This window comes from Ambystoma mexicanum, chromosome 7p (genome assembly GCF_040938575.1).
Source record: "Ambystoma mexicanum isolate Mex_15411 chromosome 7p, UKY_AmexF1_1, whole genome shotgun sequence".
NCBI classification, from domain to species: Eukaryota; Metazoa; Chordata; class Amphibia; order Caudata; family Ambystomatidae; genus Ambystoma; species Ambystoma mexicanum.
This window is the reverse complement of record NC_090939.1, coordinates 754314704-754333467: the sequence shown is the minus strand read 5'-3', so window position 1 is coordinate 754333467 and position 18764 is coordinate 754314704. Positions and strand designations below refer to the sequence as shown.

Below are 18764 nucleotides of genomic sequence, written 5' to 3'. Positions count from 1 at the left end.
CCTTCTGTTGCCTCCTTTGTGATGCTTTTCGATGTGGGATGACAATTTGTAAGTTGAGTCACTGATAAAACTTTAAAATCTGCAAATATTCCTATTTTATTGCATGTGTTGAGTATGGTTCTGATCATTTGCTATATTGGTTCCTGAAATTTCTTTCTGATATAAAGATTGCAATAAAAACATAACAAACAATAGTATTTTCTGATTCCATTATTGTTCTTTTTCCAACAGGGCACATGCTACTAAATTTAAGCCAGAACCAGCAAGAGTTTTGTAGGGTGGTTGTGGAGACCTTTGCAAATAAAAGTGGACAAACCGCTTTGTTTGAAGTTTTGTTTGAAAATGAAGCAATGATGGAGCAGTCTTTTCTGGGATCTGATGACTTCAGAAGTGTGGAATGCAGTGATCCGGAGCTTGCTGAACTAGCCAGATGTGATAATGGTAAGTGAATCCTTTCAATGCTTGCATCTCCCTATGCCCTATCTTCTCTCCCCTCCTCAATGTCCTTCAACACTCATTATTCTCCAACATTGGATCTTTCATGGATTCACATGCTTTTGAACATTCCCTGTCATCAGATTGGAAATCCTCAGTAACAATAAAGCAATTTACCTTTACATTTTCTAAACTGCTTGTCGCTTTAGTGCTCTATTACAGTCGCTTTGGGTCATACTGCCCACAGCCAATTAGACAGGTCCCCTTAGCTGCATCCCTGTTGGCCATCTTCAGATCTGTTCCCACCTGTTATGGAAGTCCTCGAATTCTTAATTTCTGATGATTTTTGATGATTTTGATTTGGTTTTTTAATCATTTTTTCCATCAGAGTTTCTCGCTGATGGCAGTAGTGATTTGGTCCATTCAATTGCCTCCAGAGTTCCAATCTTCCATCTGAGGCCTTCAGAAGTCTGTCGACATGACTGACCGGGGGGAAGAAAAGCCTTTTAAGGCCTGCTCACCATGTAATCTGAAAAACGTTTACATTGATGATCTTCATGAACAGTGTCAACTGTCTGTATCCGGACCACCACTTAAACAACTGTACCATCTGCCAGTCATTCTCATCCAAGACCCACGACTACAGTTCCATAATCGGTATCATCACCGACCCTGTCCACGACACACAGTTGCCCAAAATCCTCGACAACCCCGGGAATTACCTCAACTAGTAAAACCACTACTTCTGTCCTGTCGACTACCACATCTTCATCAGCATTTCCATCCAGGTCTCTGCCATTGCCAAGCACGTATTTATCATCGAAGCGCCGGTACGGAGGCCCTTCGTTTCCACGTTCCCAAAGGGAGTTTCGGTGGACAAAGATGTCCCATCCACTTTGTCCTTCCTCCCCAAGCCAACTCTGGCTCAGCCATGTTCTCATTGGCTCCTTTTGTACCTCCTTCAGTTCCCTATCTATCCATCGCTCCTCCTGCACAACTACTACAGCAGGGGTCTGATTCTGTCCCAGAGACTCTGAAGAGGGTGTCCCCAGAGAACGAACAAGAGGAAGCTGTTGTTAACATGCTGCCACATGGTCCTCCAAAATAAGACCCTCCTCTACCTCAAGGGCCCACCCTAGCTCCTCCAGTAGCACCCAACTCCTCCAGTAGCACCTCAACCTTCTCCAAGGCCTCCTGTCTCAAGGGAGATACTGTCTGGCTCAAGAGATGTGTCAATGGATATAATATCCACACCACAGACACTAGTTTCAGAACATTGGCTTCCGACTGCACCATTCCCCCCACTAGTGCAACCTCGTTAATTCCCTACACGGGAGAGGGTAGCTCGTCCTCTGCCCTCAGGACCTCTTCCAGGGGTTCCTCCTTTGCTACCGATCACCGAAGACTATCCATCAGATGGTTCTCCAGACACTCACTCCAGACTAGTTTGAAGATCTGGTACCAGGTGATGGTGAGCCAGCAGACCCATCGCCAAGAGATTCGCTCCCAGATGAAATTGGCTCCTTCTATGCACTCATGGCATGAGCTGCAAAGCTTTTTGACCTTCTACCTGAAGAGCAGAAAAAAGAGAGGTTCCTTTACCAGCAACGAGAAGCATCCAGGAAATAAAGGGTGTCCATTCCAGTGCTGGAATATATCTGGGAGGATGTCCACCCTGTCATGAGAAACCCATTGTCGGTGCCCCAGATTAGGATTCTTTTGAGGAAAAAATAGAAGGTCCCAGATTCAGCACCCAAATCATAGCGCACACACCCCTGTCCAGAGTCAGTTGTTTCTGTAGCAGCCCGTAAATGCTGTGCCAATCCCTCCTCTCCCTGTATGGTGCCTCCAGACAAGGAGGGAAAACAGCCACCTTTGGCAATAGAGTAATCACAACAGCCGTGACAACCATCAAGGTGACAAACTCACTTGCCATTCTCTCCCGCTACGGCTGCAAACTCTGGTTCTTAATGGGACAAATTATTGAGTTCCTGCCAGATTTCAAGCGGGATGAAGCACTTACACTGCTACATGAAGGAGAAGCGGCGTCGGACCATGCCATCTCAGCTGCTGGGGATATAGGGGATACAGGTTTCCGCCAGATGGGCAATAGGGCAGTGTTATGCCGCCAAGGGTGGCTGAAAGCCACGCGTTTTCTTCCTGAGGTCCAGTCGAAAGTAGTTGATATGCCTTTTGACAGAGTCATCCTGTTTGGGAAGAAGATTGACGAGACCATACAAGCCATCAAGGCTGACATGGAAACAGCCCGTTCAGTTGGCATGCTACAACAACACGGCCAATCCTTTTGCTTGGGGAAAGCAAGGTTTTCCAGGACTGTGAGAGACTACAGGTCCTCGTACCGTCCACAAACTTCCCGTACTGGCAACACCCAAGAGGTTTATAAGGGACAGTCTCCACCCTACAGAGGAAGACAGCGAAGACTAGGATCCTCCTCCAGAGGTCAAGTCCCGAAACAGGCCTGACAAGACCAAAATAATCCACCCCCCACCGATTCAGCACCCCAGTAGGGGGGTGGCTCTTTGTTGCACAGTAGAAGACCATCACCACCGATAAATGGGTGCTATCCATCATCCAACAGATAGCGCCGCAGTCCACGGGCATTAGGGCGCATCACATGTAGACAAGGACAGAACATTAGAAACATCACATCAAATTTCAGTAAAGAAGTGTTGGGTAATGGTAGGCTTGACAAGTGGTTATTTAAACAGTGAGTTTTTCAGGTTTTTTTTTTACCGAAACTGTAAGTAGTTAGGTTCCAATCTTAGATGGTTTGGAAGGTCATTCCATTTGGTGGCTGCTTTGATGGGGAATGCCCTGCCTAATCCATTGGTTTATTTTTTTATTTTTTTTTGAGTGGCTGACTTTTACCAAACGTAGGGTCTTTTGACCTTAAGGTGTGGCTTGGTTCGTAAGGAATGATTTGACTTTTAAGATAAGTCTGGGCCTATCCAAATATACAATGGTGGACAATGGACATGGATTTAAAGATGATGCGATCTTCTAAGGTTAACCAGTGAAGAGATATTCTGTCTCCAGTAATGTGTTCTCTTCTTGATTTCCCTGAGATAGTCCTAACCACATTATTCTGGATGACTTGGCATTGTTTAATACATTTGCTACTGGCCCCCAGCATCAGCGAATTTCCATTATCCAGTCTTGATAGGATCGTAGCTCTGGCAATGATAGCGCTGTTTTGTTGGCTCAGCAGTGGTCTAATCCAATTTAATAGTCTCTGGTGGTATTGTCAATTGCATTTCAGATATGCCACCTGAGCACCACCTCCTAGCGATGCCTGTAAGTAGACACCAGTGTCTTGACTTTGTCGGCGACCTTAATTTTAGTGTCTTTCATTTCAAAAGCCGAATAGGCTGGATCTAGCTTTGCTCTGGCCTGAAGGGAGCCAAATATCATAAGCTCTGTCTTAGATCCATTGAGGCACATCCAGTTGGACTTTCTCCAGGCCTCAATGGAGTTGTAGAAGTAAGTGAGCTTTTTATTGTATGTGGTGTGACATCCAGTTAGCTCGATGACTAGTTGTGTGTCATTGGCAAAGTTTGTGAAAAATACTCTGTTTGGCGAGCAGGGTGCAAAGGCAGTGCAGATAGAGGTTAAAGAGGCAGGGTGAAAAACTCGCCGCCTGGGGTACACCGCAGTCCACCAAACGTGGAGTGGAGGAGTGGTCGCCCCATTTGATCTTGGAGTATCTTTCTTCCAAGAAGGACGTTATCCAGTCAATGGCTTCTTGGGAGCAGTTTCTTGATTTATCTAGGGCCTCTCAGAGCTTCTGATGGTCTAGCACATCGAAAGCTGCCGAGAGGTCCAGTAATATTAACATGCCTGCCTTTCCCTCATCCAGAATACTGAGCATCTTGGTCTGGCGATCAAGCAGTGGTGTCTCCGTTCCATGGGCTCATCTGAAGCCTGATTGCTGGGGATGCAAGTTTGTTTGTCTCAACAAAGTCCCGAAATTGGCTTGTAACAACTTTGTCGAGTATCTTTAATAAAAAGTTGCAATTTGTAATGGGACAGAGAGTTGCATGGTACTGTTGGTCTAAGCCTGGTTTCTTGACTAGCGGTGTTACAGTGACAGTTTTAATTGTCCAGGTACTTTGTGGTCCCTAATGGAGGCATTTACCATTCTGCAGAGAAAGGGCGTGAATATGTCAGTATTTTCCATAATGAATTTAGGGGGTAGTATGTTTTCTAAACAGGATGTACAGTTGGTGGTATAGAGTATTTAATTCATTTAGTCTTGGGTGACGGGAGCAAAGCTGAATTTCTGTCATGATGCCTACCCCCGGGCATCAGGACCAAGCCCATCAGCTCCGGGAACAGGCATCCAGATACTTATTAAAACCCCAACATCCCCGGCTGGGGGCTGTTTGGGTTCAGTCCTGGCGCCTTAGGCGCCAGGCTCATCATAGAAATCAGGCTCATAGACTTTACTTACCTGATGCAGACCATGCTGCAAGTGAGTCCAAGCCAACGTGAGGCCTGGATGGGACTATTTTATTACAGGGACTATTTTTTACTTGGGCGTGGTTCTGGGGAACTTCTTACCTGGAACTACTTTGGAGGCTATTTAAACCACGCCCGAACAGCAGCACACGCTTCGCGTTATTCTGCATCCAGCAGCGTAGCGCTCACCGTGCCTGTAATCAGCATCCAGTCTTCTGCCACGTCCGCCTCGAATCTGGAGCTCCTAAAACAAAGGGGAAAGAAAAGGACAAGGTTAGAAAACCAACTATTTTCGAATTCCTCATCTGATTCCGGATCCATCTCGCCTCCGGACCTGGAAAGAACATAATTTCAGTACGCGTCGCATCTCCGGCTGCAGCGCCGTGCCATACTCACCAGTCCTTGCAGCATCTTTCGATTCGGCACTGCCTCCATAATTTCTTCGCCGAACTCCTGCACCTGGGGGACATAAGAAAACAACAAGGTGAGCCGAGAAAACCAACAAATTTAACTCTTCTCACCATAGACTTACCTGATTTACCACCGGAGGCATTATTCTATAACTCGCCACATCTTCATGTGCCGCACCTGCAAAGAAAGAGAAAACAACACGTTGAACACGTGCAACATTTACCGGACAGCGTCGGGTAATACATACTCTTACCTGCACGTCACCAGCTACCACAAGAGCATCTTCTCACAAACTCAGCTGCAAGACAAGGAAGGAAGGGGGGGGGGACAAGAGTGATCATCGGACATATTGAACTCTATGGACTTGATACTTACTGGTCCTCGCCAGGAACCTCAGAGTCAATACTATCCAGAACTCTACCACGTCTTCAAGCCAGTGAAATAACTGGCATCAACGCGCCCCTGCAATCCAAGAGTATAAGGTGAGATTGCTGAGAGGGCACTTCGGAGGAGATTAGTGGGGAGGACTGTGGGGGGGGTGCCATCACTTGAATCCACGGGTGGATAAATCCATCTCTCCACTTGCAGGAGAATACTTCTACGGGTCAAGCAGACAAGATTAGGAGGGCCAGTTCAGTCAGTCATCTCTGCACTAAGCATCACGTTGGTGGAGACCGCAGCCGTCCGGATCCGACCGACGCCCCTGTTGGAGCCAGGTGAGCGTAACAGAACATCATGGAAACCTCAGAAACCGACCAAATGGCCCAATTATTGGGGGAACTTAGGACGGAAGTGCACTCCGCTCGCCAAGAGACTAATGCCCTCAGGAGAGAACTGATTGTCTCGAAGGAGCGCACTGACGATCTGGTTAGGCAGCTGCTGCACAACCAAGCAGGGCAAACACCTTTACCAGGACCCGGGGGGGGGGGGGGGGGAAATCCAACTCCTGTTTCATCGAGCAATCCGGTGCAAGTGGTTTTACCAGGGGCTATTCCTTTAGCTCCACCTGAACGCTTTGCTGGGGATCCAAAAAGGTTTGCCATGTTTATGAACCAATGTCGCTTGCACTTTTTATGCAGACCTGGAGCTTTTCCAAATGACCAAGCCAAAGTAGCTTTTGTATTATCAAATTTGAGTGGCAGTGCAGCTGATTGGTCGATCCCACTAGTCAATCAGGATGACCCTCTTCTTCGGGACTTTCAGGGTTTTCAAATGAGCATGGAAAGACTATTCGCTAGACATTCCCACGGACAAGCCCTGGATAACAAACTTTTATCCCTACGACAAGGTAACCAGGATCTGTTAACCTATATTGCAACCTTTAATAGGTTGGTGGTGGAAACCGGATGGCCAGAGGTAAAACAAATTACACTATTTCATCGTGGACTTCGGGGAGAACTTAAAGATGTTTTGGCCCAAGTTGTGAACCCACCTCAGGATTGCGCAGAATATATAGACTTAGTGGTCCAGTTAGACCATCGACTTCAGAATAGAAAGGCTGACCGAGCTAAGTTCGAGAATCGGGTATTCGTTAAACCCAACGTCACCCCCAAAGGAACAGATGCAGCAGAACCTATGCAGATCGGGGGTGTTAAGGGACCCTTAACTCAAAAGGAAGGAGAAAGGAGACGGCAGATGCAATTGTGTCTATACTGTGGGGCCTCAGGACATTTTCTACGGGATTGCCCTATAAAACCATCCAAGAAAATAGTCGGAGTCGCTGATAGAAATCAAACCGAACCTGATTCGGGAAGCGACCACGCCCGACAAGCGTAGAGGTCCGCTTGCCGAGCTTGAAGGAGGACACTCAGACCTCGCACCTAATCATACCAATGGTCCTTATTGATCCAAGGCAGCCATCACATACGCACGCAGTAAGGGCATACGTTGATAGTGGGGCCGTAGGAAACTATATGGACCACGAGTTGGCTTCTAGGATGAATCTACCTTTCTGCAAAAAAACCTCTCCGGATGTCATCACCACAGTTGATGGAACTGAAATTACCTCTGGGCCTGTAACTCATTCCACCACAGAGATGACACTGTTGGGTCAAGATGGGCATCGAGAGACTATTATGTTTGATTTAATCAAAGCCCTGCAGTTCCAAATAATACTGGGGATACCTTGGTTGGAAACACATAATCCTAGTATTGATTGGCGAGAGAAGAGAATAACCTTCCCGGATTGTGCACACACCTTTTACCCGGAAAAAACCTTGAACAAAGGCCTGGCCACAGTTGCTAATCCAGTCTTGCAGTTACCTCAAGAATATCAAGAATTCCAGGATGTTTTTCAAAAAGAACAGACAAACACCTTACCACCTCACAGATCATACGATTGTCAAATCGACCTCATACCTGATGCACAACCTCCATGCAGCCGGATCTAAGCCCTTACGGAACCCGAAAACCTTCACCTACGACAATACTTGGACCAATACCTTGCTAATGGCTTTATTCGTCCATCCAAGTCCCCTGCATCCTCAGCTTTTTTCTTCGTGCCTAAAAAGTAAGGTGACCTCAGAACATGCATAGACTACTGCGCATTAAATCAGATTACGGTGAAGAACCGATACCCATTGTCTTTGATCCCCGAATTGCTAGACCGAGTAAAGGATGCTTGCATCTACACTAAATTGGATCTCCGAGGGGCATATCATCTGGTACGTGTAAAGAAAGGCGACGAATGGAAGACTGCCTTTCACACCAAGTACGGATTATTCGAATATCAGGTGATGCCCTTCGGGTTGTGCAATGCACCAGCAGCCTTCCAGTATTTTATGAACGATGTCCTTCGTGAACTCTTTGACGTCTGTGTTGTCGTATACATAGACGATATTCTAGTGTACTCCTCCTCAGAATCAGACCATGTTAAGCATGTGCGTGCTGTCCTTGAGAAACTATGCCAGCACAAGCTATATGCAAAATTGGAAAAATGTGTTTTTCATACTACGGAAGTTGAATTCCTTGGATTTATCCTGACTCCAAAAGGAGTCCGAATGGACTCTCAAAGTGGACGCAATTCTCAAGTGGCCTTCACCCAGCTCAGTTAAAGGGGTACAAAGCATGCTCGGATTTGCTAATATCTACCGCAGATTCATTCCGGATTTCTCACATGCTGTACACCCCATCACAGCACTTTTGCGAAAAAACAAACGCTTCTTGTGGACCGAAGAGGCTGAAAAGGCCTTCCAAGAGCTGAAAGCGAAATTCACATCTGCACCTGTCTTAAAGCATCCCCGCCCTGAACTTCCATACATAGTTGAAACTGATGCATACAGTTTAGCCATGGGAGCTGTCCTGTCGCAGAAGAATCCTGAAACCGGTCAACTTCACCCAGTAACATTTTGGTCCAGAAAGTTCTCGGCACCCGAGTTAAACTATGCGGTTACCGATAAAGAGTTATTAGCCATCAAATCCGCCTTCAAGACTTGGCAGCATTATCTTCTCGGTGCCAGACATACCATTACTGTAATCACCGATCACCGAAACTTGCAGTATTTAAAAACAGCCAAAGCCCAATCTTCGCACCAACTTCGATGGGCATCGTTCTTTTCCTAGTTCGATTTCGTGATCACTTATCGACCAGGCTGTAAAAATGGCAAAGCAGATGCCTTATCCCGAATAGGGATGGGAGAAGCATATGCGAACCCGGAACGGGTGCCTATAATTGAAGAACAAAGAATTCTTGGCATGACTACTCTAGACACTAGAAGATATTCATGTAAAAATCCAACAACTCTTCGATTCAACAGCCCTGCAGGACTGGGTAAAGAAAGGCCCACACTACTCAGTCATCAAGGGCGACTATTTCTACCACACAAGGAACTACAAGAACTAGTCATCTCCAATTATCATGACACCCTGATGGAAGGGCACCCAGGTATCGCAAAAACTAAAGCTAAAATTAAGAGTCAATTCTGGTGGCCCACCTGGTGAAAAGACGTAAAGTCATTTGTGATGTCTTGTGGCATTTGCGCCCAAAACAAAAGTCAGAAGAAAAAACCAGCTGGCCTTTTACAACCTTTAGATATTCCACCTACACCATGGCACACCTTATCTTTAGACTTTTATTACAGATCTACTTCCATGTAATGGATTTAACACCATTGTAGTTATTGTGGATCTTTTTTCCAAGATGGACCACTTTATTCCTTTAAAGGGATTACCTTCTGCTTCAATTCTGGCCAAGGAATTCCTCGAAAACATTGTTCGACTACACGGATTTCCTTCCGTATTGGTCTCTGACCGAGGTAGTCAATTCATTTCTCATTTTTGGAAGAAATGTTGTCAATTGACGCAAATCGATGTGAGGTTATCAACCAGTCACCATCCCCAGACCGATGGTCAGACGGAGAGGACCAACCAGACCCTTGAACAGTACCTACGTTACATGCTACACCAGACCGAAAGTAATTGGAAAGATATTTTATGGATTTCCGAGTATGCATACAATAACTCTGTACATTCAGGAACCGGACAAAGCCCCTTTTATACCATATATGGACATCACCCTCGAACCTCAGAACTAGATTCGCCTCAGCACTTAGAAATGCCCTTAGTTAGTCATTTGCACTCTACTGTTACGCAAGCCTTTAAGGAATGCAACAGAACATTTGAAACAAGCAAAAGAGAAATATAAGAAAAATGCTGATCAACATAGAAGTGAAACTCCACAATACCAGATTGGGGATCAAGTTTGGCTGGCTACAAAACACATGCCTCTGAAGGGAACTCTGACTTTTAACCCTAGATATTTGTGACCTTACACCATTAAGGCCATTTTCAACCCAGTGGCCGTCAAATTGGAATTACCCTCTAATATGCGAATTCATCCTGTCTTCCATGTTTCACTTTTAAAACCAGTTCAACCAGGAACAAGATTAACCAAACGACCCGATCCCATCTTGATAGATGGAGAACCTGAATTCGAGGTAAAAAATATCCTGGACTCCAAGATGGTTAAATCAAAACTTTTTTATTTAATCGATTGGAAGGGCTACGGACCACAAGAAAGGTCATGGGAGCCTAGTGACCACGTTCATGCACCTCGGTTGGTGAAGAGATTCCATCGGGACTTCCCAGACAAACCAGGACCAAGGGGAAAACAACTTTAGGAGGGGCCTGAGGGGGGGGGGGAAGAAGTGTCGTCATGATGCCTACCCCCAGGGCATCAGGACCAAGCCCATCAGCTCTGGGAGCAGGCATCCAGATACTTATTAAAACCCCAACAGCCCCGGCTGGGGGCTGTTTGGGTTCAGCCGTAGGTGCCAGGCTCGTAGACTTTACTTACCTGATGCAGACCATGCTGCGAGTGAGTCCAAGCCAACGTGAGGCCTGGATGGGACTATTTTATTACAGGGACTATTTTTTACTCGGGCGTGTTTCTTGGGAACTTCTTACCTGGAGCTAATTTGGAGGCTATTTAAACCACGCCCGAACAGCAGCACACGCTTCGCGTTATTCTGCATCCAGCAGCGTAACGCTCACCGTGCCTGTAGTCAGCATCCAGTCTTCTGCCACGCCCGCCTCGAATCTGGAGATCCTAAAACAAAGGAAAGAAAAGGACAAGGTTAGAAAACAAACTATTTTCGAACTCCTCACCTGATTCCGGATCCATCTCGCCTCCGGACCTGGAAAGATCATTTCAGTACGCGTCGTATCTCCGGCTGCAGCGCCGCGCCATACTCACCAGTCCTTGCAGCATCTTTCGATTCGGCACTGCCTCCATCATTTCTTCGCCGAACTCCTGCACCTGGGGGACAAAAGAAAACAACAAGGTGAGCCGAGAAAACCAACAAATATAACTCTTATCACCATAGACTTACCTGATTTACCACCAGAGGCATTATTCTGTAACTCACCACATCTTCATGTGCCGCACCTGCAAAGAGAGAGAAAACAACACGTTAAACACGTGCAACATTTACCAGACAGCGTCGGGTAATACAGACTCTTATCTGAGCTTCACCAGCTACCACGAGAGCATCTTCTCACAAACTCAGCTGCAAGACAAAGAAGGAAGGGGGGAACAAGAGTGAACATCGGACATATTGAACTCTATGAACTTGATACTTACTGGTCCTCGCCAGGAACCTCGGAGTCAATACTCTCCAGAACTCTCCCACGCCTTCAAACCAGTGAAGTAACTGGCATCAACGCGCCTCTGCAATCCATGCAGGATGGAGAGCTCATCTTTCAAGAGTATAAGGTGAGATTGCTGAGAGGGCACTTCGGAGGAGATTAGTGGGGAGGATTGTGGGGGGGGTGCCATCACTTGAATCCACAGGTGGCTAAATCCATCCCTCCACTTGCAGGAGAATACTTCTACGGGTCAAGCAGACAAGATTAGGAGGGCCAGTCCAGTCAGTCATCTCTGCACTACGCATCACGCTGGTGGAGACCGCAGCCGTCCGGATCCGACCGACGCCCCTGTGGGAGCCAGGTGAGCGTAACAATTTCTTCCTCTCGCATTGGTTAGGCTCGAGATTGGAGAGTGCTTGGTGGAGGGATTGGTCATTTACCCTAAAAGATTTTATAGTGTCCTGGGCTTTTAAGATTTTATAGTGGAAGGCTATTTGAACTTTCCTGCAGTCTTCTTGGGACGGTTGAAACGTGGGGGGGGGGGAGGACATAGTTGCTGGTTTTTCAACCCTGTTAATAATCTGAAATAGTTTAGCAGTTGAGTTGGAGGCTGTGGTGATTTGTTCGTTATAATAGTTTTTTTTGTTTCAGTGAGTTTGTTTCTGTATAGATTGTCACTTTGTTTCCTGTTCTTTATTATCTGTAGGGTCTTTTCATTTCTAGTCTTTTTTTCTTAAGTTTACTTGTTTCGTCATTAAACCAGCTTTGATGGTTAGGATTAGGTCTGACTTGTTTGCTTTTAGTGGGGGAATTGACAGTTGTATGCAGATACAATCTGATCACAGGAGTCGTCATCAGTCGTGGTGTTCATGTTGCTGCCTATGCCCTGTGCCAACATAGTGGGCATGATTATTTTGAGGTTCCTTCCCTGGACTACGCTTGGTATGTTGGTATTTTTCCTAACATTTCCTCGGAGTGTTAATTTCAATTCAATTTTATGGTTGTCGGACCAAATGCATGTAATTGTACCTTGTATGGTTATTTCAATGTTATTGGAGATAACCCAGTCCAACTGATTTCCTTTATTTGAGGTGGCTTCATTATTTTCTATGAGAAAATCTATGATTTTAGCTCTTTTTCGTGAGATAAGGCTTCCTTATCTTTGTTGTTCCCTAGCCACCTGTTAAGGTCGCCCAAGAGTACTGTTCCTGTGTTTGGTCCTTTTAGGTTGTTTACAAATGGATTAGGTTGTCATTAAATTCGGAGATCAGTGAAGGTCTATAAATGACGACAAGGTTGACACAGCTGTTTTTGTTGGTGTCATTTTGAGCAGAAGTGTTTCACAACCTGTACAATGTATAGGGGATAGGAAGAGATGAAGATCTTGTTTGGCTATTATGGCCACTCCCCCTCCCCTTCTTTCTTCCCTATTTTAGGTGTAAATGTTATATCCGCTGTGTCAGTGGTTGGACCCACTGGTTCCTGCAACCAGGTTTCTGTTGGACACAAGATGTCTGTCTTCTTGGATAATATAGTCATGGATATCCTGGGCATGTATGTTTAACGATCTAGTGTTTAAGAGGCCTATTTTGACCTCCAGGGTCTTGGTTGGTAGAAGAAGGGGTTTCTTCTAGTTGGACCTGTCTGTTTGTCAGAAATCAACTCTGGTGGTGCTGTTTTATTGGTTTCTGCTGCAAGTCGTACAATATCTTTTAGAAGGTGAGTGATTGGGGTTGAACAACCCCGGAAATAATATTTGCCCTCAATGTGTTTGATGTAATGCCTGCTGTACTTGGGCCTGGCTGAGGCTCCAATGTGTCTCGTCTAGTGTCAAGAAAATACTTTACCATAGACAGTTGGTGTAGTTGTTTAGCCTGGCCTGATAATTCTAGTATATTTAGCTACCCCATACCTTAATTAGGGTTTCCAGAAGATAGATGGTGGTAGGAGCAGAATATCTTGGCTTGTCGTGGAAGCGCTGGCGCTGAAGCGCCTGACTTTTCCTGATAAGCGATGCCTGTGTTTCTGGGAATTGTAGTTTCCCTGGATGTGTTTTATTCCTTGAGGAAGTACAGTCCCTCGTAAAAAAGCAAAAAATGGAGCGATCATAGCCATACCTCCGCACCTCTGGGGCTTCAGATTGTACTTCAAATACTTTCTGGTAAGGAAAACATTAGGAGGATGGAGACACATACTATAGATCTGGAGGTTAAACAAAATCCTCAAGTCTCAAAATGTCTGCATGCAGTGTTGCAACACATCCTAGACAAGCTGGAACAAGGGGATTTCCTCACAGGTACAGGGCAAACACAAGGTCCAGCAACTATCGAAACTGCCGATCGCATCAGTCTGCTTCCTTAAATCCCTCCTGGATGTCACCTAGTATCCTGTTATTCCTGCACTTCAGGCTCCAGATGAGACTACTGCAAAAGTTCTGAGACGCCCCTAGGCAACAGATATCGGGGTCTTCGGAATATGAGCTTCGCTTCACACCAGCTTTCCGCCAAGCTCTCCAATGGTGGAACTGTCACATAATCTCACTCAGGGTGCCTCCCTCCGTCTTCCAGCGCATCAGGCCATAGTGACCACAGATGCCTCCCTGGAGGCTTGGGGGGAGCCCACACAGGAGAATTGCACTCCAGTGGTCTTTGGCTAACAGAAGAAAGGTCCTATACATCAGTGTCCTCAAGTTAAGGGCAGCGTTCTGGGCCCTGAAATATTTCAAGCCATAGCTGCAGAACAAGGTGGTTTGCATCTTCACAGACCACACCACCACCATGTTGTATATCCGCAAGTAAGGTGGGATCCACTCTTCGATTCTGTCTGCGGAAGCACATGTTCTGTGGAAATGGGCACTCACGCACATGTTTCTGATTCCTTTTCTTGCGCAAGGAATCCACAACATGATTGCAAATTCACTCAGCAGGGAACTCTGGTCATGCCGCGAATGGGAACTTCACCCAAGCCAAATTCTCAGCCTCTTCTCCAAGTGGGTACGGCCAGAGATCGACCTGTTCCCTGCAGCAAGCAACGACAAATGCAACAAGTTTGCGAGTCGGTTTCACCATCATGGGAGCATGGGGTATGCATTATCATTCCAATGTGGGAAGGATTGTTGCTTTACGATTTCCCTCCGATTCCTCTACTACCTTGATTTCTCAGTTCACTGAAACAGAGCCTCTGTTCGAGGATCCTGGTAGCACCAGGTTGGCCGCGGCAGATTTGGTACTCAGGCTTGCTTCACCCATCGGTGACCCAATTCATCAGATTAGCCACGCTCAAAGACCTACTCTTCAGACACGGCGGGTCAGTGTTACACAACGACCCAGTATCCCTCAACTTGACGGCCTGATTCCTGCAGCCTTAGAGTTTTGGAAAATTCTGCTACCTCAAGAATGCAAACATCTATGTTGTCCTCCTACAAAAGCAAGTGGGAACGCTTTACTATATGGTGTACAACACAACAACTGAATGCGTTACACATTCAAGTGGCACAAGTCCTACCATAGCTCCTGCCACTGGCAGAAGCTGGCCTAGCACATTCTTCCATCAATGTGTATTTAGCAGCCATCTCCAGGTGCACATGTGCTGCTAGAACACCTTACCTCTGGCTGCACAGTTTGGGTAGATAATTCCCGTTCAAGCTCCTGCTCCAGCTTGGGAACTTAATGTGGTCCTCTCAAAGCTAATGGGCCCTCTCTTCGAGCCTCTTCAGCGCTTTCCTGCAGTTTCTCTCCTGGAAAACAGCATTCCTCATTGCCATTACTTCAGCCAGGAGGGTGGGCATGCTGCAAGCACCCTCCTGCAAACCTCCCTACTTGACTTTTCACCAGTCTAAGGTAATTCTTTGCACACACCCTTCATTTATATCAAAGGTTTGTCCTTCATTCCACCTCAATGAGCCCTTGGTTTTGCTAGTCTTCTTTGGGTCTCCTTCGTCTCCGGCACTATCTAGATGTTGCCCATGCCCTCAAATTCTATGCAGCTCGTATAAGGGAATTCCAAAAGTTGTCACAACTGTTTGTTGCGTTCGGACCTGTCCGCAAGGGCAGTATCCTTTCAAAGTCTTCCATTGTGAGGTGGCTGTCAGCTTGTATTTCTCACTGCCATTGTCTGGCCAACAAGCCCCTTCCAGGATGCCCAAGAGCACACTTGACGAGAGCCATGGCCTTACTACAGCGTTCCTGTCTGTAGTACCCATGCTCGACTTTGTGGAGGTCTGTCCATACCTTCACATTGTTCTACTGCATGGATAGGGATTCCAAGGAGGAGTCCTGAATCCGCCAGGTAGTGGTTTTCAACCTGTTTACATGAGGTGAGTGTTCGAGAGGTGAGTGTGGTTACTTCTGTTAAGCTGTGCCTCCGTCTGTTTTTGGTTGTGTATATGTTCTGCTGTATAATAATATTCAAAAACATGTGAATGCATGAAAGATCCAATGAGGGTGCAAGTTATTTATCTGTAACTCCTGTTCTCCAGCATAGGTATCTTTAATGGATTCACATACAACCCTCCTTCCTACCCCTCTTTGGCTCTTCTTGGCTCATTCTGAAACATTACATATACTGCCAAATCTAAAGATGGCCACCAGGGGTGGAGCTAAAGGGACCTGTCTAATTGGCCTTGGCCTGTATGTCCCAAAATTACTATAATAGAGCAATACATTGACAAGCAGTTTAAAAAATGTTAAGGTAAACTTCTTTAATGTTACTGAGGATTCCCAGCCTGACTGGGAATAATGAAAAGCATGTGAATCCAGAAAATATTCCAATGCTTGAAAGGAGTTACAGGTAATTGACTTGTTCCTTACTTTTTGTTAAATTTCATACATATTGAATTTAAATTACTGTTAACTCAGAGAACTCTATGCTTATAAGGCATTTGGGAGATTTTGCCAGTCTCCATATGATTATAATGTCTAACCAGTTGCCTTTTTTGTTTTTGTTTGGTTGCTATTATTTGTTGTTCTTTGATACTTTTTGTGTTCTTCGTATGGTATGACTTCCTGCAGTGTCTTTGCACCTTTTTTCAAGGTGTACTACCTCCTAGGTCTTACTGTCCTGGCCTCTTGCATCTCACTGGACTAGATTTCGCTTTTCTCGTCTTTGATTTCTCAGTAAGGGTAAATGCTGCAACCTTGGTATGGTAAGCCTCCACAAACTATATCAAGCGGCCACATTGAATACTGATGTCCTGACCATGGAGCATTTCAACTTAAATTGCTGCCGAGTTATTTATCCTAGCCTGTCTACTTTTTGATATGTCATGTTATCTTTTAAGATCACTTGTGGTCCACATGACTTGACTCTGGACCAAACTGGATTCAAAGACGCCCTGGTTAAACTTTTTCGTTCATAGGCTTTATTTGGACAAAGTCCTAAAAGCAACAATTCATAAGTACAATAGACCATAAAAACAGCAATTCATCAATTCATCAAAGGATACAAACAAATACAGAAAGAGAGACTACATTATATAACCTTACAGCACTAAATTGTTGATGCTTGTTAATCTGCTTAGAATCACATGCTGTGCATACGGTCCGACATCCAGTGGTAACCGCAGAGTATTGCATCTTGTCTTTCGGGGACCGAAAGGGGACGTCGGCATAGGCGTGTCTGTAACACTAGCCCTATTGTGACGTGTCGTGTAGTGTACCCAAAATCCCTCACGCGCCGAAGTCCCTTAGATTGTTTTTTTCCGTCCAGATAACTGGTCGCCCCATTGCGGACTGCTTCATAAGAGACAGTTTATCCTTGTTTACTGACTTTGTCGGTTATTTCCCCGAAAGTCACTTTGACAGTGCTTCAAATACTACAGCGAAGAGTGCGGGAACTTTTGACGGCGGTGGACCTCGATGCCTGAGATCTGGCGGCAGAGTCCTCCATGTGGCCGGGCCCTCTGGCCGGCCTACACAGTAGGGAGAGAGGAGTCGGGGTGGTCATATCTTTCGCTATGTCTCTCCTCTTTCCCCCTCTTTACCCTCTAGGTCTGGTCATCATTTTCATTCTCCAGCATGGGGTCTGGCATGGATTCACATGCTCATGAATATTCCCCGTCGTCAGGCCGGGAATCCTCGGTATAGAAAAAAATCAGTATCAGTTTCGTTTCTGATCTGTCTTTCTTAGTAGTAACCAATAACTGGTCTCTGGGTCATACTGCCCCCAGCCAATGACTGCCCTCTCCCTAAGCCCCGCCTCTGGCAGCCATCCTCAGATTTTTACCGCACGTTCAAGTGTTGGGAGTCCTCGTGCTGTAGCTCTCGAGCTTTTGCTGCGTTTTCGTGCTTTTTCAGGCAAGCATTCGTTATGCCTCTACTGTCTCCATGAGGACAAGACGCACACAGAGGACTGTGCGTTTTGTGGGAACATGTCAGAGCGGACCATGAAGGATCGCCACCTCCGTCTCGCCAACTGGCTGGAAGGGAAGAGCCTGTCAGGCGAGAAGAAGAAAAAGAAGTCCGAGCGGTCTTCTAAGTCCTGTGGGGGCGCCCTGGTGACTGGGGCCCAACAAAAGGCTAAGCACCGCGAGTCGGCGGGCACCGGGAGGGCTGAACTGTCGGGCTCCTTGGCTGCCAGGCAGGGCGCATCCTCCCCGGCGCCATCAACCATGAGCCAATGCTCTGTCTCGGGTAAGAGGAAGTCCGAGAACCCGGCGAAGCTTCTGGAGAGGCCCCGGTCGATCTCGAAGATTCCGGCAGAGGGGGAGCGAGGCTCGGACCCTCCCCCAAGGTGAAGGCCCCAGGCGTACAGAAGGTGACGATGGCCTTAATTCACCCTTCTAAGACCTCGATTGAGGATGTCGCCGCGGCCCTGGCTCAGCCTGTGGAGGCTACACCAGTGGAGGCGACCTCAGGACCCAGAGTCTCCCTGCCACCGCGGAGGGAGTCGTCTTTCAGGCCCATTGAGAAGACCCCCACGAAATCCTCATTGGAAAAGGTGGGGGAGGGGCTGGTGGCCATCGTGGATACGGACACGACTGCTGAAGAAGAGCTCATCGAAGTCGTGGAGGAGGCCCAGCCCATCGGGAGGGATCCCGACGAGAGCGACGGTGTCGCCGACGAGGCTCCTCATGATCCCTCGCGCCCGTTGTTTCCGGTGCCACAGGACACTTCGGAGGCCATTTTGTCAGCGATTCAGTCCTTATGCTTGGAGATCAGGACAAGGTTGCCCCTCCCCCCTAACGGAGGTACCTGAGCCAGACCCGACGGGGGAACCAGAGCCAGGACCTTCGGAAAGTCCACCGCATAAGAAGAGGATGCAGCATCCTACGCCACCTCTCCCACCTCTGCGGCCTGCTCTGCCTTCCCCCCGGTCTACTACCCATGGGGATGATACAGGCACGGACACGGCTATGA

The 18764-nt window shown here is 46.8% G+C and overlaps 1 protein-coding gene across 2 annotated transcripts in view; it reads left to right on the top strand.

The window, feature by feature from the left end:
• Positions 1-18764, top strand: part of LOC138526301 (E3 SUMO-protein ligase RanBP2-like) — a 1824256-nt gene that overhangs the window by 516210 nt on the left and 1289282 nt on the right. For both annotated transcript variants that reach the window (XM_069636876.1, XM_069636877.1), the window contains exon 9: positions 232-441. In XM_069636876.1, the coding sequence (XP_069492977.1) occupies positions 232-441 (210 nt within the window). The remainder of the gene's footprint in view (positions 1-231; positions 442-18764) is intronic.